Raw genomic sequence first — 27,943 nt, 5'->3', positions numbered from 1 at the left:
TCCCTAGTTCCAATCTCCATGCTTCCTATTCTATTTCCATTCAATTTCCAAAATATTTAAATAATAAATAAAAAAAATAGAATATTTTATATTTTTTATAATTTTATTTTTTTTAGATTTTAATTTTTTGCATTATAAGAATATTTTTAAAAAAAGAAATTTTTTTTTTTTTTTTTTTGTTTTTATTTTAGAAATTTTATTTTTTTATTTTAATATAGAATTTTAATTGTATTTAATGCATATATCCAAACTCCTTTTAACCTCCTTCTACCTACTCCTAAAAACATAAGGCTAATAATAAAAAAAAATAACTGTAAAAAAAAAATAAAAATAAAAAAAATAAAATAAAAAAAATAAATAAATAAAGTTATAAATGTATATAGTAAGGCCATAGGTAGTTTGTTTGAAGTTAAAGCTTTGTAGCTAAATTGTACTGCTGCTAGCAAATTAAAATTTTATTTTAAAAATTATAAATTAATTATTGATAAAAAAAATTAAATAAATGATTAAAATATAATAAAAAAAAAAAAATTTATATTTTTTATTTTTTTTTTTTTTTTTTTTTTTTTTTTTATTTTTTTAATTAGAATGTTTGTGAAGATATTTGTTATAGGAGGGTTATTGGGAGGAGGAGAACAAGGGATTTTGGTTTGTTGGGGAGATTGTATTGAGAGAGATTTAGAAGAGAGATAAACACACAGAGATTGATTCCATCATGATATTGAAAATTAATATATAGTACAAAATTATGCTGTTGGAGAGCAAAGAATGCTATGGTAACTGGATTATAAATGATCAGCAAGAGAACTTACATTGAAATGTTAACTATTGAAATTATCATCATTTTTTTTTTCTTATTTTTTTTGAGATTTTCTTGAAGAATCAAATCAGCTCTTGGAGCTCTTTATTCATTTTTACATCATATTCAGAATTTACACTCATCTATCATTTTACACATTTTTTAGTTTTGGGTTTAAATAGATTTATAAGAAAGAATTTTTTTTTCTAGAGAAGATCTTAGAAGAGAAACACAGAAGAACAGAGAGACACAGAGAATATGGGCCTGCAGACATAAAAAAAGAGCATATAAAAATATAAATGATTTAATAATAAATGTTTTTCAACACTTTTTTTCACCACTCTGCACGAAACACTTATGGCTACACTATTTTAATTACAAATGTGCAAACAAACACAGGCTAATAAGCTAATCATACATAAAATGTGTATGGGGGAAAAATGGGGTTTGAAAAAAAAATTGAAAATTAAACAAATGGAAATTTCGTTTTAACATCCAAATCCCAAATAAAATATAAAAATCCATTGCTCAAATGAATAATGAAACATTTTCATTCTGATTTGTTCCCTCTGCATTTTTGTTTGTTTGCATTTCCTTTTCTACTTCCTGGATCAACTACCCAGACATGATGCACCCCATAAAACCACATCTGCCATGAAGAGGAGGTGTCCAGAGAGAGTCAGAAGGGTCTTACATCATGAGAGACGAGAAGACAGAGAGAGATGAGTTGATGAAGAAACAATTGTCAAGTCATGAAATCAAATTTTTTTGATTATTAATATTTTTTTTATTTTTCTTTTTCAAAAATTTTTATTTTGTGAAAAAAATTTTGATTTGAAAGATTTTGATTTTTTTTGGGTTTTTTTATTGAAAAAAATTTTTGAATTTTCTTTTTTCCACCCCACTCTTTGTTTTACCTTTTTTTTTTATTTTTTTTCTTTTTTTTTTTTTGACTTTTCAAACTTTTCCATATGAAGCTAATTGTTATAATTAATATTTATAATTATATTATATTAATATTTAATTAATCTTTTAATGAATAATCAGTTTGTCTAATTATTTTTTTCTTTGATACTCTAGTTTCAGTATATTATTTTTTTCAAATATGGAAAAAAAAAAAGGGAAATGGAAAAAATCAAATATTTATTTTTAAATATTATATTATTTTTTTTTAAATTTAAAATTTTTACAAACAAAAAAAACACACACTACACACACACCACTTTACACACCAGTTTCATGAGAATATAATAAACTAAACTAAAATAAAACCTCATCCTATTCCCTCCTCCTATATTCCTGTATTCTTGCCTGAAAAAAAAATTAAATACCTGGTTTCCTCTTCTTTTCATTCTTCCCCATTTCCCCGTGGTGGTGTCGTGGAACAATGAAAGGACATTTTTTTGGGGGGTGTGTGGGGGGTGTGAAAGAAATAAAATAAAAAAAAGTATGCAAAGAACATGTGTGTGAGTGGAAGAGGAAGAGATATATATATAATCAAAAAAACAACAAAACTGTGTGACAGCATGGCAATAAATCATTCCAATATATTAATTGTCTGGGTTGCTGTGGTTCAGAAGTCTTAGTCACAAACAATCCCCACCCACCTAAAACACTACTCATAGGTAAGGCTGTTTATGTTGTTTATGTCATGTCAGGGAGAGGGGGTGTTCTCTTCTCTTCTATGGTCACCCCCCTGTAGCTCCAGCCCAGCCGCCGTGGGGGAGACCCCCAGCTCCCAGCCACCACAGTAGTGCCGGAAACCATGGAGTCGCAGCAGCAAAAGTCACAGACAGGTCACGACTTCTGTGAATTTTTGTTTATTGCCCATGACCTGTCCATGACTTTTTCTAAAAATAACCATGACACAATCTTAGCCTTACTCATAGGTCAAGTTAGACTCAGTGGAAGTGAGGCGGGAGCACCATGGATTGTCTCTTCTCTCGTTGTCTGCTCCAGTCCAGAGACATTCACTTCGTCCCCCCAGGTTTTACTCCAATGGGCAACTGTCTGGTTCAGTTCTGTGATATCTGTTCTGCTGCTGGCGATCTGGTCAGGCCCCGTGGTGAAGCTCAGCTTTGTCCCATTGCCGGTTGGAATACAGTGAAGGCAAGACAGATCCGTGCTACTACTGCTGGTCTGGTCCAGTCCTGCAGAGTTCAGAATCTCCAGGTGGGAACCAACAGCAGAACAGGTCTTTGGACAGAGCGCCTGTGTGATGGCCACACTCATGGCCAGTACCCTGAGGCCCTCCAGAGCTAAAAGTATGAGCTGATACAGTTTGAGCCAAAGAGCCAAGGCCCTGTGACAGGGGCTATGACAACTCCTTGTGGACTGGCCCAGAGAGGGTCTTGTAACACATACGCACCAGCGGGTTACACCTGCTCTCTGGGATAAAGCTCCTGGTCTCTAGTACAGAGCCCACTCCTTATTGAAATTGAATCCTGTTCCTAAACCAAAGTCCAACACCTGTAAAGCCGGAGTAACCCACCTACTTCAGGGCATGTCTTAAACAATTCCTGTGCCCTGGTATGAGTACAATAACAATCTATTATCACTTACACAGTCAGAACGTAGACAAATTCCAGCTTAAACAACAAAACACTGCAAGTGAAACTTGCTGCTCCCTCTAAATCAAATAGAGGGAAACCTAGCTATAGCAAGCATCATTTGCATGATTCGCCATGTGAATGTTGCTGGCTAGTGCTAACTTTTCCATTCTTTTCTTTAGTGGGATTTAAGTGTTCCATCCCTCTAAGCCTTCTAGCTCTAGAGTTTACACATGCATCATAAATCTTGTTATTACAGATGTAGCTGGGACTGCACCAGAACACATGCATTCTTCCAATTGTGTGCGCGTGTAGGGGAAGAACTGCATGCATACACCTGCGACCCGATATAACACGAATTCGGATATAACGTGGTAAAACAGTGCTCCGGGGTGGGCGGGGCTGCGCACTCCAGCGGATCAGAGCAAGTTCGATATAACGTGGTTTCACCTATAACGCGGTAAGATTTTTTTTTTTGGCTCCCGAGGACAGCGTTATCTTGTGTAGATCACCTTGTTGTGTGAGTCTTTGAAAACTAGGTCTTGCATGATTAAAGGTAGGCGGAATATTTTAAAACTGTTAGCTGTATTTTTCTCAGAAGGAAGTTCTGATTGATAGCAACTGTGAACAAATTGCTTTTACAGACAGTTGCAAATAGCTAATTGTTTTCTTGTTCCACAGCAGGAATGAATTATTCTTGATAGCAAAGAAAAGATATTAAGAAAATGCCTCATCTGTGATTGTGAAGCCTCCAGCTTTCTGACTTATTGTCTGATGACATTCACTTCTTTAGATGGTAAATTATGAAGTCTGGACTTTCTGTGGCGTGGATGAGACAATAAAACAGGAAATCAAAGGTGTGAGTCTGTGAAGCCATCATCCCAGTTTTGCCCTTATGATGATTGTTTTTTTTAAGAAAGCTGCTGCCACGGCTTTTCCCTTTAGTCTTTCTGTTGATTGTTAGGCTGATGATAGATGAGCTCAGACCCCTTCAAATTAGTGACCGATATCCATCAGAGCCCTACACTGGATTGGGGGTGATCTCTTGTTAGCTTTTTAGCATGTGTGTAGGTTTTTATTGTTTTAATATGTTTTCTCTGTAATGCTTTTACCTTAAAAATAAATATGCTTGCTTAGAAGGAGCTGAGTGGTAACTTACAACTGTGGGTGATACACTAGTCATAGCTTTCATAGAGGAAGAAAAGCATGGACACTGGTCCTTTAAGGTAGTATGGCTTGCTAGGGATAGCACAGTATAAGGAAAGGAGCTGGGCAGCCTTAAAATCCCCTACCTGGAGGGAATGAGACTCAAGTCTCTGTGCCAGAGAGATGACAGCCTGGAGCTGGAAGTCTAAAGCAGGTGGCCTTGGTGGTCCACAGGTGTAAGTGCCCTGAAACTATGACAAAGGGCTTGTTTAAAGTTAGTGCACAGTGCTACAGCACACTGTGAACTATGTGTCTTAAGGCACCTTGCTGCTGACAGTAAAAGTTCCCTAGTGCACAGTGTAGGGAAATGTTAGTGACCAGCAGCAGGACCACATGGACAGTTAGTGTGTGGCACCCTGGAACACTGTAGATTTACACACCAGCTTACTGTGCACTAACCACTCATTTAGACATAACCTACTGTACAACCAAAATAGCTGTAAAACATTCTGGAACCTTTTGTATACTTATCTTCAGTGTTAATGCATTCCAGAAAACTATCAAGGAGCAATATTACTACTTTTTCTTTCTGTAGCACCTTTCATCTGAGGATCTCAAAGCACTTTATAAACCAGGGGTAGGCAACCTATGGCACATGTGCCGAAGGCGGCACGCGAGCTGATTTTCATTGGCACTCACATTGCTCGGGTCCTGGCCACCAGTCCAGGGGGCTCTGCATTTTAATTTAATTTTAAATGAAGCTTCTTAAACATTTTAAGGTTTAAATAAGGTTTACTTTACATACAACAAGAGTTTAGTTATATATTATAGACTTATAGAAAGAGACCTTCTAAAAATGTTAAGATGTGTTACTGGCACGCAAAACCTTAAATTAGAGTGAATAAATGAAGACTCGGCACATCACTTCTGAAAGGTTGCCGAGCCCTGGATTAGAACATTTGTAGTGGGAGCTTGTCACCTTGTTGAATGAGTGTGTCTGAGAAGCTGGCACAGAGCAATCTAGAGCTATCAACATTGAACAACTATTTCCTACTTGAACAATAGGTCTTCTACCAATAGGGCCATTGCATTTGAATGACACACTGCACAGAAGCTGACTGGGAGAGCTGAAGCCTGGAGCTTCCTCACCTGAAAGCACATAGGCAAAAAGGGGACAGATACAGTTTTAAGAGATGGATGCTTCTCTAAGCAAAGGGCAAAATCACTGCAACATTTAAAAACTCCAGGTTTAGGGTGGCCTAGCCTAAGAATTCTGTCCAAACCCAGAGCTGACAGGTTGTGGGGAGGTGAGATCAGAATCTGGGTGCTGCATTCAGGACTGTGTGTTGTTTTTCAAAGATCTGTAACTCTTGAGTGCGCTTTCTTTAAGAGTAAAATGACTGTTGTAAAGAAACTTTTGTTTGAAGCCTGTGGTCCTTGCTTCCCTGCCAACTTGTCCCTGAAAGAGTTAATCAAGAAACCACAGCTTTCACAGGCAGGTGAACTCTGGGGCAACTTGTCTAAGCAGCTGAGAGCTTGAGAAGGCTGAGGCTGCCGGTTCCAGGGTATTGGATATGGGGCTCTACAATCTGGATGTCCTAAGGCAGGGTGCAGACATGAGATCTGTACCTGAAAGTGAGCTTCAGAGACCCAGAGACAGGAACATGACCAGTCACTTCCCAGATCCAGGGATGTTTAGAAGCATATGGGATCCAGGAATTAAGTTCACTCACAACAGGTTGATGACCATGCAGAGAGGGGGGCTGGCCCAAGTTGTGACAAAGGGCAACAGTGGAAGTCTGTGGATATCATGGCCCTAAACTGATGTTTTCTGATTGCACTAGAACCTGGACTTACCCAGATTTACTCAATTCATTTCTTGTTCAGTCCTAGTGAGAATAAGCGATTATTTGCCTTGTGAGTATAAACTTCTCATGTTCCACAAGCAACAATGGGAGACTGCAGATGTCGAAGTGCATGGCAGGTCATTTCAGATTTCCTAATTCCTGATTTGCAGGCATAATCCAGTATTTAACAGCTAGGGTGAGATTTTCACAAGTGCTCAGCATTGGCTTGGCTTTGCTCCCCTTAAAGTCCTGGGGAATTTTATTGTTGATTTAATGGAAGCAAAGTGAGACCAATTTTTAGTGGTTTTGAAAATTCCAAGTGTAATTAACATCAATATTCCTGCTTGATACTGGAATTACTGGGTGTAATTCCTTGGCCTATGTTATGCAGGAGGTCAGACTAGATAATTGTATTAGTTCCTTCTGGCATTAAAATCTGTTAAAATCAACCAATCTATTAAATTGCAGGCACAAAATGGAGTCACCATTAAGGCCGAATTTAAAATGTTGACCCCTCTCTTCAGTTCAGTTATTTTGTCTAACCTGTTGTGGCAAATTCAATTTATTTCACACTGCTTCTAAATTTTTAATTTTCTGTGTGCTGCAGAATTTGGTATTGGAACACATATCTACTGTAGCGTTCGTCAGGGGAAAGGTGGAGCTTTTAACATTTGCATAGAGCAGGGGTCGGCTGCCTTTAAGAAGCGGTGTGCCAAGTCTTCATTTATTCACTTCAATTTAAGATTTTGCGTGCCAGTAATACATGTTAACATTTTTTAGAAGGTCTCTCTCTATAAGTCTATATATTATATAATTAAACTATTGTCATATGTAAAGTAAACAAGGTTTTCAAAATGTTTAAGAAGTTTCATTTAAAATTAAATTAAAATGTGGATCTTATGCTGCCAGCCCGCTCAGCCCACTGCTGGCCTGGGGTTCCATTCACTTAGGCCGGCAGGAAGCTGAGCGGGACTGGCGGCTGGGACCCCAGACTGGCAGTGGGCCAAGCCGCTCAGCCTGCTGCCACACCGCTCGTTGCCAGTCTGGAGTTCCGTCCACCAGCTCCTGCCATCCAGGGTCCCGGCTGCCGGCCCCACTCAGCCCACTGCCGGTCTAGGTTCCTGGCCATGCCCACATAGAGTGGGTACCTACCTTCTCCCTGGTTTTAGCCCATTCTCTTCCTCTCTCTCTCTCTCTCTCTCTCTGCACTGAGCTGAGGGTGGGGGTGCACTGAGCACAGGGCTGGGGGTGAAGGAGCAGGCTAGGGGTTGGGCTGTAGGGTCTGTCCAGGAGCTAGAATGAGGGAGGGGGCTCAGGGTTGGGGCAGGAGGTTTGGGCGTGGAGCACTTACCTGGACAGCTCCCATTTGGTATGAGAGGTGCGAATGTGTGTGGGGGTGGTGGTGGTGGTGCAGGAGCTTCCGTTTGGTGCTCAGGGTGGGGATGTGGGGGGGTGCAAGAGTCAGGGCATGGTATGTGGGGGTGTGTGTGCAGGAGTCAGGGCATGGAGTGTGGGGGGTACAGGGGTCAGGGCAGGGGCCTGAGAGGTGTGGGGGGTGCAGGGCTCAGGGCAGAGGGCTGGGGAGGCGTGGGGGGGTCAGGAGTCAGGGCAGGGGGCTGGGGGTGTGGGCTGGAATTGTGGGGATGCTCCCTGGCCCCTGCCCTGAGCGGCTCACAGCAGGGGGCTGGAGGGGATATGCCTCTGCCTCTTCTCCGGAGCAGCGAGCACGCTGCGGCTGCAGTTCCAGCTCCACTTCTCCCCTTCCCTCTCCAGGGCCATCAGCTGTTCAGCGGCAGGGAGGGAGTGGAGGAGGGGCAGGAACCCAGCATGCTGGGGGAAGAGGCGGGGGAGGAGGGAGCTTGGCTGCTGGTGGAGGCTGCCCTGCAGCCGCAGCCGGCAGGACCATGCTTCTGCCCCCTGCCCCCGCAGGAGAGAGCAGGGGGTGGAGAAGAGCAGGCTGGGCCGGCCTGGGTTCAGCAGCGGGCTGAGCGGGGCCAGCGGCCGGGACCCTGGCAGACAGCAGTGTGCCATTAAAAATCGTCTTGTGTGCCATCTTTGGCACGCGTGCCATAGGTTGCGGACCCCTGGCATAAAGGCTAGTTGGGGTTTTTGATTCTAGGAAGGTGTAGGAGACAGTTCGATGTGGAATAAACACATTGGCTGGATACTAAAACAAACAGCACTGAGCTAGTTTAATTCTGTTGTTGCTGAAATTTGCATCATTAGATTTCAAAGTCAGCAACCAGGCATAGTTATTTAATGAATTACTTTCAGCCTTTTTTTGACCACTGTGGAGAAGAAAATGAATTGTTTCCCTGACAGATAGGTGGCTGTATAATGTTTGCAGCTGATTTTAACAATATGTGACAGTGAGAGAAAAAAAATTAGAGCTCATTAACATTCACTCAACCCAGTGTCTGCACCACTGATCAATGCCTGGTCCACTGTATGACTTAAAATACTTAATGAATCTTTGTTTGACAGGAACCAACTGCTGTTGCAGGAAAACATGGATGATCTGATGGCTGGCTGAGTGAATTTGGATTGTGTCTTATAAACAAGGAGAATCTGAATAATCGGAGGGCAGAATGAGTGAGAGAAGACTTTTGATGATTGATTGAACTGTATTATGGCTTACACGCAAATTCTATTCTTTGCATGAAAGCGTCAGTGTCTGAGTGGAAAACCAGGAGAAAGAGGGCTTGCCTATGTGACTGTGGAAGGTAATCAGCCATCTGTTAGACTTAATGCACTTAGTAAAGGGATATCTGTGTGCATGAGTGTGCACGCACGCGCACACACACACATTATATATAAAAGAGTAATCATAGCGCAGAATGATTCTTTCAAAATAATTTAATCTGTTGCTGCATTTTTCCCGCACTAGAAATAATTCTAGCCAATAGCTACAACATGTGGTTTATAATTATTGCATCCTTTCAATGGACTCAGGAAGTTTATCTCTAAAATTGAAAGTGACACTGGTGCTTGACTTGTGTTTGTTGTGGTTTCTTTTGTACAAACACATTAGCCAAAAATCATACTTAAGATGCTGACTCATCTGTCTTGGGCATAGTAAGACTCAGTTCAGAGGGGTACGGTGACACTGTTTAGAACCCAGCCCTGGATTGTTTGCACACCCAGAACTATCACTGAGTGCATTGTGTTATGGGTGCACAAGAAATGCAACACTGGGCTCTCAATGATTATAATTCTCAATAACCCTAATTCTTGGATGCTATAGATGTGTGAGTGACAGATACCCTATTTAGGAAGAAATATATATCTTCTTCTTCTCACCTTCTTGCATAAGGAAATTTTGTATGATAGGAGATCTTGGTATAAACTAGAGAATGCATTTCATTTCCATATTGTACTTATCATTATTTTCCCTTCAGTCTCCATTTGTGCCTGCCACAGTAAAGTCAGTAAGCAGCAAAATGAAGTCTAAGGCCAACATTTGAAAATCTGGTTAGCACCCAGTGACAGCAACTCTGAAAATCATATTGCATATCTAAGTTCCCACCCTCAGGCATCAAGGTTTGAAAATTTTGGTCTAAACTCCCACAGCTGTAAATTACTCTAATTGGTAAACTGGCCATCTTATATTTCAAAAGTATGGAGTTCAAAAGATAAAGTTGAATTTATAACAAGTTTTCTCTCAACTTCTTTCATGCAATTTTAGATTAATTCTTACTGTTTTTTCCTGTGGCTAAAAAGAAAATGTTTTAAGTCCCATGTTTTAAAATAAAAAGTTGAATTTGGAAAAGAACAGTTCAGCCATTTAATGCTTAGATAGCTATGAAAATAAACATTAGGAAAGATTGTCATTTAAAGTTAACCAAGACACACTGCTTACTTCAGTTCAGGAGTTCCTATTAATCGGATTCTGTGCCCTATCAAGGGAGTCAGAATGAAAAAAGGGAAAACGACAAATTTAGCCCCAAATATATTGTTTAACATAATCATATTGTTAACATAATCATTTAAATCTTACCCCACACAAATGGTTTTATACAGTGGATACCACAGCTTTATATGGTGCACGCTTCTTTTTTTTTTTTTTTCCCCTAGATGGGCCTTTTTCCAGCATGTGAAATATTTTGGATCAGATATAATATATATCGACTACAACATTAGCAGGATATTGGAACTAAAACTATCACCAAATAAAACTCTGACTTGGAAAAGGCAACATCCCAGCTGAGAAACAAGAATGCTTTTATCTAGCTTTGATTGGCTTCGCACAGTAGTGCATTAACAGGATATCATGAATGATTGAACTATCCAGTTATGAAGTTGCTTAGTTAGGAACACAAAAGCTTCCTGACTTTGACTGTAAGTGCTTAGCATACCAAAAAAAGGAACTACTTTTGATGGTAATTCTGATTTTGGCAAGTGTTCTGGTTCTCAAATTGCTTAAAACAGCTTGATTTGCAAAGTTTTTTTTTTACTGTGACTGGAGATGCGTTGGGGGTTATTATTTAGTATGATGCCAATAGAGCTATGTAACAACACAGTTCTTCAGCAAGAACTTCAACAGTTTCCTTTCAAATCAAACATACACATGTGAATCAAGGTCATACTTACAGTGGAGTTTACTGGTCCTAGATTGATATTAAGGGTAACAGTGCAGTGAGTACATTATTTTGATGCCAATTCTCTGAGAGAGAGAGCAAGAGATCCTTTCAGCTTTCTTTTATGGCTGTATAGATGGATTGTGATGCATTTTGATCTGCCAAGAAACAATATAATGAATCACATGTACTAGGGTTCAGCTTCAGTAATTTCTGTCTGCAACAGTGTCTCCTTTCAAGCATTGTGAGCTTTTAGAAAGAGAGAGCATCCCTAGGCCTTGTTAGTGAGAATCCATGGTATGTGTTATGTTTGTAAGAAATCTTTTACAAGTACATATTTTACAATTTAACACTGTCTTCTTCATGGAAAGAAAAGGATTTGATGGACTTTAACACCACTAGAATGATGGTGCTGTTTGCTATAATGCTGGAGAAGCCAGACTGCAGGGTCAAGTGTATGGGGACAAAAAGCAGGTCAGTGGGTTCCTAAAGCCTGCTGATTACAAACTCTCCCCCTGCAGCTGGAGGTGCATTCTGCATGCAGCATGGTTTAGCTTTTGTTTGCTTCAGTGGAATCATGCTTTAATTTTTTGATTGTTGCTCTAGTGCTGTTACTGGAGATGAACCACAATAAAAATAATAATAAAAAACCCCTTCCAGAGTCTGCATGGAGAACTAGTTGTATGTGGAACAGCCATTAGGCCTGTGCTTCATTTCCTGGGCACCTGCATCATTTAATGAAGGAGGAGTAACTAATTTGTCTAGAAGGCATGCTTATTTGGTAATGGTAAACTTAGAGAAATATAGATACAGTGGGCACCATCAAAATTTCACTGGTCAGGAGGAAATAACATTGAGAGAGTGCTTAAAATAATAAAGTTGTGTTGTCTATTAAAAACAGTCTAACAAAATGCACTTTGAGTGTTTAAGCTGAAAATTGTGTAAAGAACAGATGGATTTGAAAAGTGATCAGCATTTTGAGGATATGTTTGTAACTATTTTCATACAATCTTGCTGCAGTGCTGCTAAAATACGTATGATTTAATTTCTGAATGGGTAAAAGGGAATTTGGATTAAAAGTTGTACTGTAACTCAGAGGTCTGAGAATCTTCTTTGGTTCTCTCTCCCTGATTTTATCATCTGTTTTAAAATTAACCTAGTTAAACATTTACAAAGCTAGTGGCAGCTGCAAATTCAGATGTATGCATGGCTGATGATTACACAGACTCTGGCTTAGTAAAATAGTTGTAGAGTGGGAGATCGAAGCAAAATAGCATAGATGTTATGTTTTCTGGCCTGACTGCCTACCAAAACTGTACCACAGCATTAGGGTTGTAGAGGAAATGGACTGGACGATTGTCATCGGGGCGGCTCCAGCCACCAGCATGCCAAGCGCGTGCCTGGGGCGGCAAGCCACGGGGAGCGCTTTGCCGGTCGCCACAAGGGTGGTAGGCAGGTTGCCTTCGGTGGCATGCCTGTGGAGGGTCTGCTGGTCCCGTGGCTTCGGCAGACCTCCCACAGGCGTGCTGCCGAAGCCGTGGGACCGGGGACCTCCCGCAGGCAAGCCGCCGAAGGCAGCCTGCCTGCCATGCTTGGGGCGGCAAAATACCTAGAGCTGCCCCTGATTGTCATGGATGGTACTTTGGTACTCTGGCTGCATGTCATGGGAGTGTCTTGATGCTGGGAGCTCCACATTAAATACTCAAACACGACATCAGTGTTTGAAGCATGGTAAACCTGCTTACCCTTTCTAAACTGAAGACCTATGCACTGAACTGCAATCCTCACTCAGGAAAAATTCAAGCTGGAGAAACTGGAATATTGTCCAAGTAAGCACTGTGGCATTGAGCCCCACTATACTGCAGCTAATGACTACTTCTATAATTTCTATAAAGCAAGAAAAAAAGTTATAAAAAAGTAGTTTTAAGCCCTGTAGCATCCGATGAATAGACAAAATGGTTGAGACATCTCCAAATGCAACCAATCTCGTTAAACTGTTTTATGCAAATGTATTGAATGTGGCTTTGTTGTGCTGCAGAATACCATAAATGTTTTGCGGAGGGGACAGTGCCTTGTATTAGCTTTAATAGAGTGCCATGGTAGAGGTGGTTCTATCTCATAAAATTCAGATCTAATTTTGAAGAAGTTAAGGAATCTCACAACTAATGAAGATTTTCAGAATGCTAAGGTATTTTGCTTTATGCAGGGCCTCGTGCTGACATCCTGGCTCACGTTTTCTTGGATAATGCTTTACTGCACCATCCACTTCTGTTTGAAAGTAGAGTAAGGTCAAAGCAAAAATGCTTTAAAGGAAAATTTCAGTGAAACTGTATTTTGCTTTAAATATACAAAATGATACATAGTGTAACCCCAGTGAAACTGTTCCATAGTCAAGCCAGAAGGAAATTTGCTATAACAGGATTCAATGTTTCCTGTGCTTAACGGTTTAAAGAGGGACTCCCATATGTGGTTAACATGAGATAAGTACCAATATATTTTGCCATTTTTCAGTGTATCTTCCTGATGTTCTGGGTAACTGATTTATGAATAATCTCATCTGTCACACTCTACCTTTGCCTTCTACTTGATGCTACATTAAACCAGTTTTGATAACATCAGAGTTTGTATCCATGGAGAAGACTGTGATACCAAAACCGCACCATTCACTTTCTCCCTGGATTAATTAGGTGGAAGAACTGAGCTATGACAGTGTAACCTTTAATTTAAATCCAAATATACAATACTTTGACAACAAACAAGAATTGCAAGGGATTATTCACAATATCTTAAGTATTGTATTTATATTAAAGTAGAATACATCAGAAAGTTCCATCCAGTATGAAAATCATAAATTGATTTTTAGAGTGCTGATTTTCTAGAAATAAGGAAATGTGACAATTGCTATTCTTCCCATTTAAGGAGGTTAAACCTCATAGGTAAATTAGTAACTAATAATTCAGTTTATTCCTGAAGTTGTTAATGAGAGAGGATTTGTATAGTGAAGAAGCCATGCAGAATGCCATGGTATATTTTATCTCTAGTGATCAAGCTTATTTCTTATCTTATGAATACTTTAGTCTAAGATTTTGTCTTGTAACTGTAATCTTCTTTCTTTCTTTTTGTCTTTGCAGCTGTTTTGGAAAGAATTATGGTTTAGATTTTCCTATTTTAGCCATGGATGTTGCATTTAGCCCCATGAGGTCACAAGAACTGGATCCCATGGCTACTGATGTATCCCCCACGATCATAAACATGACTCCCACTGTAGAGCAAGATGGTGAAGAAGATGCAATGAAGGAGCTTGATTCTGACCAACAGTATGAAAAGCCTCCCCCTCTCCACACAGGGGCAGACTGGAAGATTGTTCTCCATCTGCCTGAAATTGAAACATGGCTCCGGATGACATCCGAAAGAGTCAGGGATCTGACCTATTCCGTCCAACAGGACTCAGACAGCAAACATGTGGATGTACATCTCGTGCAGCTAAAGGTAAGATAAAATTTTCATTTCATACCAGCCACATTTCAGCTTTATAAGTACAAGAAACTCCCTACAGTCAGCTACTGGCATGTGCTGAGGAAAGAGTGTCAAAAATCGCCCAATTGCACGTGACGACTCCTCTCCCAAAAAATAAACCAAACAACATCCTTTTCTAGGGGAAAAGTGTAGCACTCAGTATATTTGTAGATTCTTTAATGCAATAAACTTATCAGATGTATTCAACATGTCCAAACTGAATGGGTACTAACCTAGCACTGAGGACCTGTCCCAAAGCCCACTGGAGTTAATGAAAAGATTCCTAGTGACTTCAGTGGGCCCTGAATCAGGCCCTAAAACTCTCAAGATTGTGTACCAGCATGCATTCTATCTCATGTAGTCCCCCAGTGACCACTTCTAAGGTGGTTCTCAAGTCCTGGCCCCCAGTCTTGCAGAAATTTACATCCATGTTTGATTGGAAATGGGACTACTCATGTGCATCATGTTAGACATATGTAAAACTTTGCAGGTTCTGGGCCTTGGTAAGGAATATGTAATGATCAGATTTATAAGCAGCACAACCAGTAAAACAACAAGTTTATTTTTGAGAACAAAATTGCATTAACATACATGGACATACAAAAACAATTCTATGACAGGTCTTCTTTAAATAAATCATTTACAGTGTGTCACATTGTTTTAAATTTCAAGTAAATTTTTAACATATTTTTAAAGACATACAGGGTAAAGTATAAGAGAGCATTCTTTATGGATGGAAGTGCTTGTGTGCATGGCTTGGTCTGCCACAGCAGTTTAAGCATGTCTTTGAAGACCCAAAACAACCTCCAAAAATAGCAAATGAACGTTATCTCTTCAGACTGAGCTGTCTTCAGAGTTCTGCATTCTGAGGCCTGTGATAATACATTATGCAAACCGAGGATTCTTTAGCACTCTGCATTATGGTATTCAGTACACGTTTAGTATAAGACTAGGACTTTAGGAAACCTTGAAAAAATTAAAAGATTACTAACACCACAGAGGGAACTGGTTTTCATTTTTTGCCTCTGGCATCTCAGGCAAGCAAACGTAGGCATCACTGCAAAGGAAACGTGCTTAACCCCTGAAGAGGTAGAGTGCCTCACAACCCACTGCAGTGTCCCTTGTGAATCGTCTAGGAGAAGCCCAGCTGTCTCTGCCAGAGTTGTTTTGAATTGAATGAGGAAAAGGGTACAGTTGAAACTGGTGGCTTAAAAGTGGGATGCTCTTGTATAGAAAATCTCTCTCTCTCTCTACCCCCCCAAAGGTGTATTATTCCTTAAAGTAAATTTTCCCAAATTGTGGTCCATGGACCAGTGATGTACCCTTAGAGTGGGGTGGTGACACATTGCTAGTTCTTCGCCTTTCTAAATGCAAAAGGATGGCAAAAATTCATTAGATATCTTACTACTATTACTTTCCATCTAAGTAGTTGCTATATTTGTCATAGGGATCGTACATGATCAGCAAGGGGGTGGTCCATACAGTCATCAATGTGGAGGCAACATGTTCCATGAGACAATCTCTTTATTAATATGAGGTCTACACTATTAAAAAAAAAAGTTTGAGAACGCCTGCTGTAATGATTCCCATATACAAAGCTATGTATACATTATATAGATGACCTTAAAAGTGTCTTACAAAAGGGGAAGGAAGGTTGCATTCCTTTTTTTACTACTTTGATGTATTAAGGAGGCCAGGAAAAGTGTGGTGTTTTTTGTTTGTTTTTTTTAATATTAGAAATTCAGGTCTCGTATAGCTTGTTTTCCTTGAAAACTATGCTCAACTGTAAGATTCTGATATCACAGATGCCAAGGAAGCAACAAGTCACTTTTATTCAGACTTGATTTTATTTTTTTGAATTTTGTTTTTTGTTAGTCTGATATCTACCATCTAACAACAAACAGTTGGGAGAAAAGTTTTTATTATTATTTGTATTATTGTAGCACCTAGGATCCAGAGACATAGACCAGGACCCCATTGTGCTAGGCGCTGTACAAACACAGAACAAAAAGAATTCCGGCAACAAAGAGTTTACATTCAAACTATAAAACAGGAGAGAATGAATGGATACAGATGGGGGAGTACAAGGAAACAATAGTAGTCAGAAGGAGAGGCAGTGGTCTCAGCACACCAGTGGTCAAGTTTTTTGTAGGAATCATGGAAAAAGAGTTTGGAGGAGGGGGTTGAAGGACAACAAGTAGATACCTTTGCAGATGTTTACAGGAAGCTCATCTCAATGTGAGGTGCAGCGTGGGAGAAAGCATGAATGTGCATTTTTGGTAAGTTAACAACGGTCAATGGAGGCTGGCATTGTAGGCTGATTGCAACTAGGAGTCAATATGTCGACAGTGCGTGAAAGACAACTGGCAGGCTGGGGATAGGCCATGGACAATCTTGAAAGCAAAGAGAAGTGTCTTATGTTTGATGTAATACAGAGAAAGGGGCCAGTGGAGAGATTCAAGAATTGATCAAATGCAAGACTGCACTTGTCAAGGCCAGGGAAAAGGATATTGCAGTAATCGAGACATGAGACGATGAAAGCCTGGACAAGAGGTTTTTAGATGTGTGGATGTATATCAAAGGCCTCATCTTGGAGTTGTTGGCAAGATTTAGACATAGCTTGGATGTTAGGTGAGAGAGGGAAGTCCAAGTCAATAATGATGCTCAGATTACTGTCTGGAATGACAAGCAGGATCTTGGTGTTGTCCACAGTGATCAAGAAAGGAGGTTGCAGGGTTGGCTTGAGAAGTGGGGGAGATCAAGAGCTATATTTTAGCCATGATAGCTTCAGGTGATGACTGGGTACCCATGAGATGTCAGAGATACAGGTCAAGGCCTTAGTTTGCACAGAAGGAGACATGTCTGGAGCAGAGAGGTAGATATGAAAGGCTTTTTTGGTTAAAAAAAAAACAGCGTTTTCGAAAGAGCACAGCATTCAATATGCTGAGCTCTTTAAGAAATTTGGCCACTGAAGTGGGAGTTGAGCCCTTCTGAAAATTCCAGCCTCTGTGCCTCAGTTTCCCCATAGAAAGTAAACAGTTGGACACAACTCCCAGTATGAGTGTGTGCAGATACAATGGGGTTTACAAATGGGAGGATGTTTGAAAATGTGGATCTTTATGTTGTTGAGTGGTGGCAAGTAGATTTATTTTAAAGGAGATATGTGAAACTACTACTACAAAAAAATCCAGAGGTGGAGCAGTAATCTCCAGTACTGAGCAGGTTCATTTAATATGTAGTCAGTCGCTGAAGTGCTGTGTAGTTTAAGGTTGCATATACTGGGCAATGTTAGTAATGCTAGTTGTATTACCATATATTATGGTTTTTCTCTGATTTAAGAACCAGGTTCCTTTTGAAGGGTTTCATAGACCTAGGCCAGGGGTGGCCAACCTGAGCCTGAGAAAGGAGCCAGAATTTACCAATGAACATTGCCAAAGAGCAACAGTAATTCATCAGCATCCCCACATCAGCTCCACCTCCCAGCGCCTCCCACCGACCAGCAGTCCTGCTGATCAGCACCTCTCTTCCTCCGGATCAGCTGTTTTGTGGCATGCAGGAGGCTCGGGGGGCGGGGAGGGGGAGAGCGAGGGCACAGTAGGCTCAGAGGAGGGTGCAGGAAGAGGTGGAGTGGGGGCAGGGCTTGTGGCAGAGCCAGGGGTTGAGCATTGAGCCCCCTCCCCCCTCAGCACATTGACAAGTTGGCACCTGTAGCTCCAGCCCTGGAGTCAGTGCCTATACAAGGAGCTGCATATTAACTTCTGAAGAAACACATGTGGCTCCGGAGCCACAGGTTGGCCACCCCTGGCCTAGAGTCACAGATGGAATGGGGCTATGGGGTATGTGAAGTACTCGGCCATGGCGTCATCACCCCTTTCCAGCCCCATGACTTCTGGGATTATGTAAATATAAGGGCCAGATTCAGATTTTATTAAAAAAAAAATCCTTAAGCCAATTTTACTATGAAAATGGCCTTGAAAATGTAATCATGGTAGAAAGTTTGTGACTATTCCTAACAATTATGGAATAATCACTCCATGCATCGTGGCAAGCCTGAGAAACCGGCACACCATCCACTTTCGTGGCTACACAGCGAGAGATTCAAATGTCCTTCAGAGTACAAAGCACTAGGAGGAAGAACTTTTTAAAGCACTGGCCTAATTCTGCTTCTGTTGGAGTTAATAGGATTTCTATGATTGTTCCCACTGAAGTCAAAATTAGGCTAATGTTGACTAGGTTTTGAAATCGTACCTTACATCTGACATTATTGATAATGCAGTGTTGTAAGCTATTTACTGTGGAATACCCAAATGCATTATAGACCATCTGGGGGCATTCTGATTTGGAACACCAGATCAGAATTTGTCTTCAAGCTTTTGTGTCCAGCTGGATCCATAACATGATAAATATCAGTTTTTGCTTACAGTGTTTGAAAGTGAAAATTGGATCCTGCTTCACCTTGACCGGGCATCTTCCCTAACTCCTGTGCTCCACAGTCTTCAGAAGTTGCAAACTGGCTGCTCCCTTACTGCCTCTTCCAGGAGGTGGCCAGATCTATTTGTCACCCTGTTATCTCCAGGCATCTTCCAGAGGAGGTAGTGGGCCTGCACCTCCCCTCCTCAAAAATACACAGGGCACAGTAGGCTAGTAGCCATGCAAGTGCTTCTGAGCTTCATAGTTCCAGTCAAGAGTAGACTGTGTACTTGCTCTGTATCTGTGCTGGGCTGAGCATGCTACCATCCCCAAAGAAACCCCGGTAGACTAGAGGATAGCAGCAGCCTGACCTAGCAGTCCTCCTGAAATTATCCTGCCACATAACCTCCATGACCTACCCTCCTACAACCTCCCTACACGTACACACACCAGTGTTTAATAAACAATTCTCTCCAGAAATTAAGAGGCTACAACATGGCTCCCCAGAGCTGTCCTTCCTCCCTAATCCAACCCTATTCAAGACAAAAAATTCATGATAATCTGGAATGTTATCTTCCAATCTCCTGATGATGCTTCTGACAACTGTGCTTCTGTATAATATATACGTAACTTGGTACGTATTTTCTTTGGAAATAATTCTTAAATAAAGCTGGTCAAGAAACCCCCGAATGGTGGGCTCAATAAGCCCTTTCCTGGTCAGTGGGCTGTGCAGCCTCACTTGTGCTGCTTTTAACCCCTTCTTCTCCCTCTGTGGGGCAGCTGCCCCACCCGAGTCATGTTTTACTTCGTGTCGTGCATATTCATGGAAAACTTGTGAAAATTGGTAAGGCTACATAATCTGAAGCAACCGAACCATTATGAACTCTAATTTCATTCAGAGCTATTCAGTTCAGTGTTTAGTTAACTGGACAACTTAATGTATTGTAAAAAACCTAATTGGAACTATGATTTGCAGCCAGCATGGTAGTAAACATCATAATGTTGTTGTGAAAGCAGGTTGGAAAAGAAAAAAATGTAACAATACTGAACATCACGCTATAGCTTATGTAATGTATTTATGTACTGTTTTTTTCTTTGCAAAAGAAGGGCACATTCCAGCTAAGCATTTAACCAAGTGCATAAGAGCAGCTCCATTAACTTCAATTGGATTACTGTGTGCTGGAAGTACTGCTTAAGTGCTTGGCCGGACGGGATCTGTGTGGACAAAATTTGATCCAGTTTTCTCCTACCCTGTTTGCAATGTCTGTAGTTTTTGTATACGTTTGTTTGATTCAAATCAAATGGTTAATGCTCTTGAAAAATAAATATGCCAGGAACTCATGAGAAACTTTATAGTACAAATCAGCACAAGGTTCTGTGTTTTGGGATTAACGTACACTGGCAGAGTTAAATTTAGAAGCTGAACCTGCTGCTTTTGTTAGCCCCACACTTTTAGAAACACTAAAATTCACATACAATTTCAAAGGAAGTAATTGGCCTCTTTGTCAGAGTGTTGTGACTGACCTCAGTTCTTAGCAATTCTAAATGATCTGACGACAAACTTTTTAAAAATAACATCTAGAAAAGGATAAAATGGAGAAGCAGCAGTGCTGGGGAACACAATGGCTGCCTACATTATGGTCCAAAAATATATTTTTACGACATGTAAAGCCTTTGGATTTTCATTGTGTTTGTGCAGTCTTGCTCAGTGTGATATATTTGTTGTAGAAAGATGTGATTTTTGTAACTCAATTTTAACATGTTGTACTACAGCAGCATCAGACAGTAAAAAACTATGTACACATTTTCTTGACATTCTCATGAAGTTCAGACTCTGACTTATTGGCAATGCACATGGTAATAGATAATGATTGCAGTAACTACAGATAACTACAATAATAGTTTCCTTGGCCACAGCTCAAGCTGTTCATTTGGTAAACATTTCCACAGAAAAACAAACCTTAGGTCTGTAGCGAAAGTTGGCAGAATTTGATTTTTTAAAAATTCCAATGGATAATCTTGATCTTTATTTTAAAGTATTTTTTAGATTATCGATTTTAAAAAAATCATTTGCAGGAAATTATGGGGGGTCAGACAATTATGGAGATTCAAAACGTTAAAGTTTATACCCATTAAAACACAAATTGTCAACATCATATGTCAAAATATACAAGGTAAGTATCCTTAAATCAAATTCTAGTAAGGTTTCAAGCAGCATTTTTCTTTCTATGCCTAGCTGTAAAATTCGATGATTATCAATGGAATATTTTTGGCTGTTGGTGTGTGTACGGTGAAATTGATGTTTACCAACATTTACTGATTAAAAATTGAATCCTTCCAAGTCTACATATAAATATATACACATTAAAGATACATAGAATATTTTAAAAAATATCTTCCAAGAGTAGTGTCAGTGTCCATCAGTGATCATTGCTCAGTGTTGTAAAAGTATCTACATAGCTTTGTTTAGTAAGGAGGTAGATTGTTCATGAACTAATTATGACATCCAAAATTGTCATATTCACCTAATGCAAGTTTGGTCAGAGCAGATAAAACACTTAATTCACCTTCAGTTTTTGTTGACTTTCCATGAGTCTTAGTCTTGTAAGTGCCCAAGTCACATTTGAAAATGGGATTTAGGTTCTTCAGTCACTTAGGTACTTTTGAAAATTTGACCACAGGAGCCTTAACTTACATTGTCACATCAAAAAAAAATGCTTCACTATTAACAAAGATTTTACAGTGCTAAGAAAAAAGATGTCAATACAAATACAATTTATGTCACTGATGCTGCACATGCTTTAACTTTAAGCACATGAATAGTCCCATTGAAGTCCATTCATCTGAGTAATGTAACATGCTTGCTTAAGTGTTTGTTTGCAGGATCAGGTTTTATTGTAAAATTAAAATAAGATACTCTACCAGTAATGGCATTTTAAATGCAGCATTTATAATTTAATTTATTATAATACAAACTTTGTATCTAAAGAAGTGAGTTTTTTACCCATGAAAGCTTATGCCTAAATAAAGCTGTTTAGTCTTTAAGGTGCCACTGGACTCCTCATTGTTTTTATAATACAAACTTTGAAATTAGTTTTATAAAGCCTCAGCCTAATTTAAATAAATTTATATTTTAAAACAACCCCATTGATTTAAATAGCCTTGATTGAAATCATTCCACCCTGTGTTCTAGTGATAAAAATATTTTTCTTTTTATTCCTCCTGGTACTGCAGAGCTCATATAGTTAAGATTGAGCGAACTGGAATATTTTTGTTCTTCTACATCCATAGAATTGTTTAAGTTCTAATCAGTTATACTTGTGCAAACCCATTGCCGTCAGTGAGTTTGCACTGGTGTCAGTGAGGGCACAATGGTGGGTATTGTAAGGTTCAACAGATGTAACGGAAGGTCCAATCTGGCCTGTAGAGCTATTACTGGTGAATATTTGGGAGGCCAGGCTGAATTTGCAGGGCTGGCAGTTAAAAATGTGTGCTTGTACTTACAAACTGAGCAAATGTGATACAAAATTAGGCGAAGATAAAAATGGAATCCCACAATGCCATTTCTAAAGTCACTTTTCAGAAAGTCCTTTAATATCTACATAGTTAACAAAGCAAAGAATGATATAAAATATTATATGTGAACAGAGTGGAATAGTGAACCTTACGTTGGAAATCTTTTGCTCCCATCTGCTTGATTTCTCAACCTCAGTATTAATATTCATTTTTGTGTTTACTTTTCCTGGTTGTTAAGGGAAAAGAAAGAAAAGAAAATGGGGGAAGGGTTAAGGAAAGATAAATACCTTTGTTTTTTTACTTGTCCTTCAGTGACAGCATCTTTATTTTCTACCTGTTCCCTAGAATGAGGGCACTGCAAACAACAAATGGGGAAGAAAAGCCCCACAAAACAACGAAAACTCTCATCCATTCATGAACATGTTATCTTTAAACAAAACATTAAAAAGAGTTGAACCAGTTTTTTTCAAACCTGAATTGTTTTTCTTTCTATATAGACAAGACTGATGTTTCTAGTTCCAGACAGTGTTAATCAAAAATGTATTATGGTCATGGATGAACAACTTAAAGTACTTTCACTTAAGTGAATTACTTGCCAAAGCAAAGTTTGTCACAGTTTCCAAATAAAAACAAGGGAACAAAAATATAAGCAACAACAATTCAGAAAGAAAAAAAGTTTGATAGAGCAGCTAGCTTCCTAATCCAGCTTTTTTTCTACTATCAACAACAAAGGGCAGACAAGTGTCCAGTTTTCTTCATTCATGTTTGAATTATGCAACTGCAGCTCTTCCAACTGGGGCATATTGGAGCTACATTTTTTTTTCACCACACTTATTCCTCAAAAAATCCTGAATCTGTCCAGCTCAATTTTTCGCTCTCTCACACGTGCACATATGCACAATCACCCCCCCACACACACACACACTACACTCCGTTTGGTTGAAATCAAGGCTGGACGTTCTCATCCTAAAAAGAATTTTATTTCAAAAAGCTACAAGTAACTCAAAATGGGGTTTATAGAAGAAATTTGTCTCCTCTTTAACGGGAATCAGTGAATGCTATGAGACAGATATTTGTTATCTCTACTTGTGTTGAGTAATACCTTATTGGTTTCAATGGGAGTGCTTGTGAAATAAGGTACTGGTCATCATGAGCAAAGATGGCAGAATCTAGCCTTGTAACAATCACAGCTGAGCATGAAAATTAGTCAAAATGAAGCATGCAAAACCACAAAAAGCTATAGTTTGTGAAGAACTGCAATTGTGAATTTAAAAATTAACTGCTAGAGGAGGAGGTGTGGCCTCTCCAAAAACACATAGTCTAGGTCAAGCACAAGGCTGGAAGCCAGACATTCCTCAGTTCTAGTCCCACCTATCCCACTGTCTGGCTTGAATACTTTGTACTTGTATAGCACTAAACAAACATTAGGTCAAATCCTGCTCCCTTTATGCATGTGAATCCCTCCACTCACTTGATAGAACTTCTCACTTGGAAAATGCTAATAGGCTTAGGCCCTTTAATTCTAAAGTTATTATTTATCATTGACTTCTTTTTACCGAGGAGAAACTGAGGCTTAGAGAGATTTAGGGCATGGCTACACTTGCAAGTTAGAGTGCATTAAAGCAGCCCCAGGTGCCCTAACTCCCGACCCGTCCACACTGGCAAGGCACTTAGAGTGCCTGGACTCTGCAGCTGGAGTGCTCCTGGTAATCCACCTCCACGAAAAGATACCGCTTGTTGTGCCTCAGCTGAAACACCCCAGCGTCAGTGTGAATGAGGTGTTGCATTACTGCGTTTTGATCGGCCTCTGGAAACATCCCATAATCCCCTTAAGTCAAGTGGCCACTCTTGTCATTGTTTTGGAATCGGCTTTCAAAGCTCCGTTTCTGACAGCCGGCATGCTTATCTGCTCCGGGACAAAGCAAACCATTAGTGTGGAATGTTGCTTGCTGTGAGTGTGTGAAAGAGAGGCATAGAGGACGGGGGGTCTGAACTTACAACACAACATGCTGACACACTCTCAGCACCCCAAAAACCCACTCTCCCCCACACACACAACACACTCCCTGTTACACTCTACCCCACCCCCTGCATTTGAAAAGCATGTTGCAGCTACTTGAACACTGGCTACCACAATGCACTGCTCTTTGTGGCATTGCAAGAGCTGCTAATGTGGCCACACCAGTGCTCTTCTAGCGGAGAGTATAAATACACGGCAATATTTTCCCTGTGGCGGTCTCTGAAGGCTGATTTAACTCCCAGCACTCTACATCTGCAAGTGTAGCCATGCCCTAAGGCTTACCAATAATGGACAAGTTTGTGTGAGAACAAGGATCAGAGCCCAGCTCTACTGACTCCCACACTTATGCCTGCCAACTATATTTTGGGCTCCAGACATTTTACATCTTGTATATTTTCAGATTCTGTCTAGGGTAAACATCATTGTCCCCATTTTACAGCTAGAATAACTGAGACACAGACCTGGCCAGACTGTCCTGCACACACCTGGCTGATCACCATCTCAGCCCTCCCAATTAACTTCTTCCACAGTATGACAGGTGTGCTAGTGTTTCATTTGAACATCTAATCAAAATAGACTTGTATCTTAATTCATCCTTCAAACCAAAGAATACAACAAAGTTTTTTTTTATCCTAAAATATTCTGACTTAAAAAAAATGCCCCTTTTGCGCCTGCACTGTCTTGAAATTTAAATTTAAATATCATGTTCTTCTGGGGCCTTGGGGGAAGGGCAGGGCAGAGGTCTTCGGATTTCAGGGAATAGAAAGTTTGCAACCCTATTTCCAGAGTAAGCTTTTTCACAAATGCCAAACTATGAACTACTGAAGTTACTTCTCCAACAGACTAGAAAGGAAGGGAGAGTTTTGATTTGTTTATATTTTTAAATATTTGGGAGACGTGGATACTATGGAGATGGGACCATATACATACACAGATAGCTTAGACACCATGCAACTGCCAAGATACCATCTCCCTGCTCCAATATCTCCCCAAACATTTCCGTAGGGTCCTATTGGGTCTTATTGCACTGCCCACCTTTCTGTGTTGACCACTGCCTTGCTGAATTGGGCCTGGTTACAATTATATGGATTATGAGCCAATATTTGAGTTGCCTGCAAAAATGTTATGAGGAAAGCCGCTATTAGAGAAAGAAGTGGAGCATTTGGACCAAGAATGGGTGCAGCCTGGTCCAACAGCAGCAGAGGGTGGATGAAAGGTCACAGGAATAAACAGTGCAGCTGCATTAGTACTGGGGACCTGAGGTTTTCCTAAGGCAATGGTTTGGGGATCAGGTAGACTGCCAGGAGGGGAGCAATCAGGGAGTCTGTTTCCTGTGGAATGGGAAAGGGAGGCTGGGAGATGAGGCAAGGAAGCAGGTGTCTTTCTACCCTGAAGTCTAATATACTCTAATCATGGACACTGTATGTGTGTGAGTTAGAGTAAACATTAGACTCTGCACTAGTGTTGCCTACTCCAGTTCTACAGGGCAGTCTTTCAGTTAATGTCTTTGTCAGAATCTGACTTTTAAAGACAAATATGTTTACTGGGCATAATGAGCTCTTCGGTATGATGAAAAAATGCTGTTGTGTTAAGTCATCATGCAGTTTAATTCATCAAAGATCTCACCAGGGGCTGTAATTTGTTGAGAATATATGAATGTTGTAGTACTAGCTCCTTTCATTGTCAAAATTTCTTAACAAAAGTTAAAAATATATAAAAATATAATTATACCTATATTAAAGTCAACTTATTTTCAATTTAAAAATATTATATTTTTATCCTGAAGGTGGGGTGCCAATAAGAAATTTTGCTCTGCTTACCAAAATAGTAGCAGCACTGGGATTTTGTCAAGAAAATCAAATTTAGTACTGTTTATTTTTTATATATGATAGGAGATAAAGCATTCAATACTAAATAAAACCTCTCAGGCTTTTTATCTTTGGGGATGTGTTCAAGTCTAACCATAGTTCAGAAAGGAAATGGTATTGTGATATTCTCTGACATACGTGATATTTCTAGTTCAGATCAATAACTACTACATTTCTAGGGTTTCCTTATGCTTTGCATAATCTAAAATGTATGCTGTGTAAATTGTTCATTAGCAGTTATATTGGAAGGGGTTATTGCTTTTTTAGATTGTAATTACATGTCCATGGTAATATTCAAGGAAAAATTATAATGTAATATGGTGCAGGGGAGTAGTCAAAGAATAAGCAAAGGAAACCAGATTTATTTTTTGCTACAAAATATTTTTTTATAATTGGCTTCATTATTGTCAAAGCGGCCTGAAGGGCTTTTATTATTGGAAAGTTGACAAAGAATTCTCAAGGTATAGGATAATGATAGTGTTTGCATACAACTGAGCGTGGGTGCCAGAGGCAGTCTTTGTAGCCCCTCAGAGGATCTTGGCTTTCTGTGGCTTAATAAAGTTTAAAGCACTTTTCCTTTTTAAGTTAGTGCTGCCGAGACTATCACTAATGGTTGCATTGCTGCAAGCTTACTATAAGCCAACTGCCTAACGTGTCAGCTCCTTTACTGAGCAGCCAGTGACCTCTGGTCCCAAAGACAATCAGCTCAATAGCAGAAGAAAAGCAATATGGTCTGGTGGACTGAGAGCAAGAGGCTAATTCCTTCTTTTACACTGTCTCCCCCTTCAACTTTGGATGCCTAAAGTGGGGCCTCTAAATCCAGAGGTGCTGAGCATCCACTGATTTCTGTGGACTGGGGCATCATAGGAATAGCTCTTAATAGAACCTATAAAGAAATCTGACTATTCATGCCCAAGGACTTAACTGTCATCTTTGAGTGAGAAATCATATAAAAGGGACATGCTTAGGTTAAAATAGTTACTTTATATATATAGTGTGTGTGTATATGTCTGTAACTTCCTTAGATATATTACTAATAACACACATTATTAAACCTGAAAGAATTTAAAAAACTTTTTACCATTTATTTTGTGCATGCCATTCACTTTGGGCAATATAGTTAAAGTGGTTAATTTCATTTTTGTTTATAGTCAGTTTCTAATCCCTTTCGATTTCTGGTTTTCATACATTGACAGATGGCAATATTTAGGCTGCAAATAATGCAGGGGATTATTATGCCTTTAAAATAAACTGTCTCCATGTATATTAATAATACAAATATGGAAATATTCCCATTGATATTAGATTATGGAAAGGCTAGATTTTTTTTTTTTAACAATCTAAATTTTGAGCCTAAAATTGACATGACAGTGCCTCTTTAAGGATATTATTTGCATTACTTGAGTGGTCACTATTGAAACCCATATGAGATATTTTCAGTATAAAAACTAGAAGGTATAAATTCAAACTCAATCAGATTTGCTGGTAAAACTAAACTGAAAGGCTAGCACACACACAGTTAACTACAGGTTGGCAGAGAGCATGTATCAGGATGAAATTCAATACTAATAAATGTAAACTCGTGATTGTAGGGAGAGAACATCAATAGCACAGATACAAACTGTATGGGAGACTGCTGTTTAGAAAGCCTCAGTTTCTAGGGAGATGTAGTAAATAAATATGAGCTCACAGTGC

General features: G+C 39.6%; 1 protein-coding gene across 7 annotated transcripts in view; it reads left to right on the top strand.

The window, feature by feature from the left end:
• AKAP6 (A-kinase anchoring protein 6) overlaps positions 1-27,943 on the top strand; it is a 397,464-nt gene that overhangs the window by 87,311 nt on the left and 282,210 nt on the right. For 3 of the 7 annotated variants that reach the window (XM_039538039.1, XM_039538038.1, XM_039538043.1), the window contains one exon: positions 14,050-14,407. In XM_039538039.1, coding sequence (XP_039393973.1) covers positions 14,093-14,407 — 315 coding nt within the window. In that variant the 5' untranslated portion in view covers positions 14,050-14,092. Of the gene's footprint in view, positions 1-4,043; positions 4,208-8,825; positions 9,065-10,415; positions 10,680-14,049; positions 14,408-27,943 lie in introns of those variants that run through there. The other 4 variants (XM_039538037.1, XM_039538036.1, XM_039538041.1 and 1 more) reach the window with 4 other exon arrangements.

The sequence above is a fragment of the Mauremys reevesii genome, linkage group 4 (genome assembly GCF_016161935.1).
Source record: "Mauremys reevesii isolate NIE-2019 linkage group 4, ASM1616193v1, whole genome shotgun sequence".
NCBI lineage: Eukaryota > Metazoa > Chordata > Testudines > Geoemydidae > Mauremys > Mauremys reevesii.
Note: the sequence above shows the minus strand (reverse complement) of the source record. Positions and strands in the feature narration are given on the sequence as shown.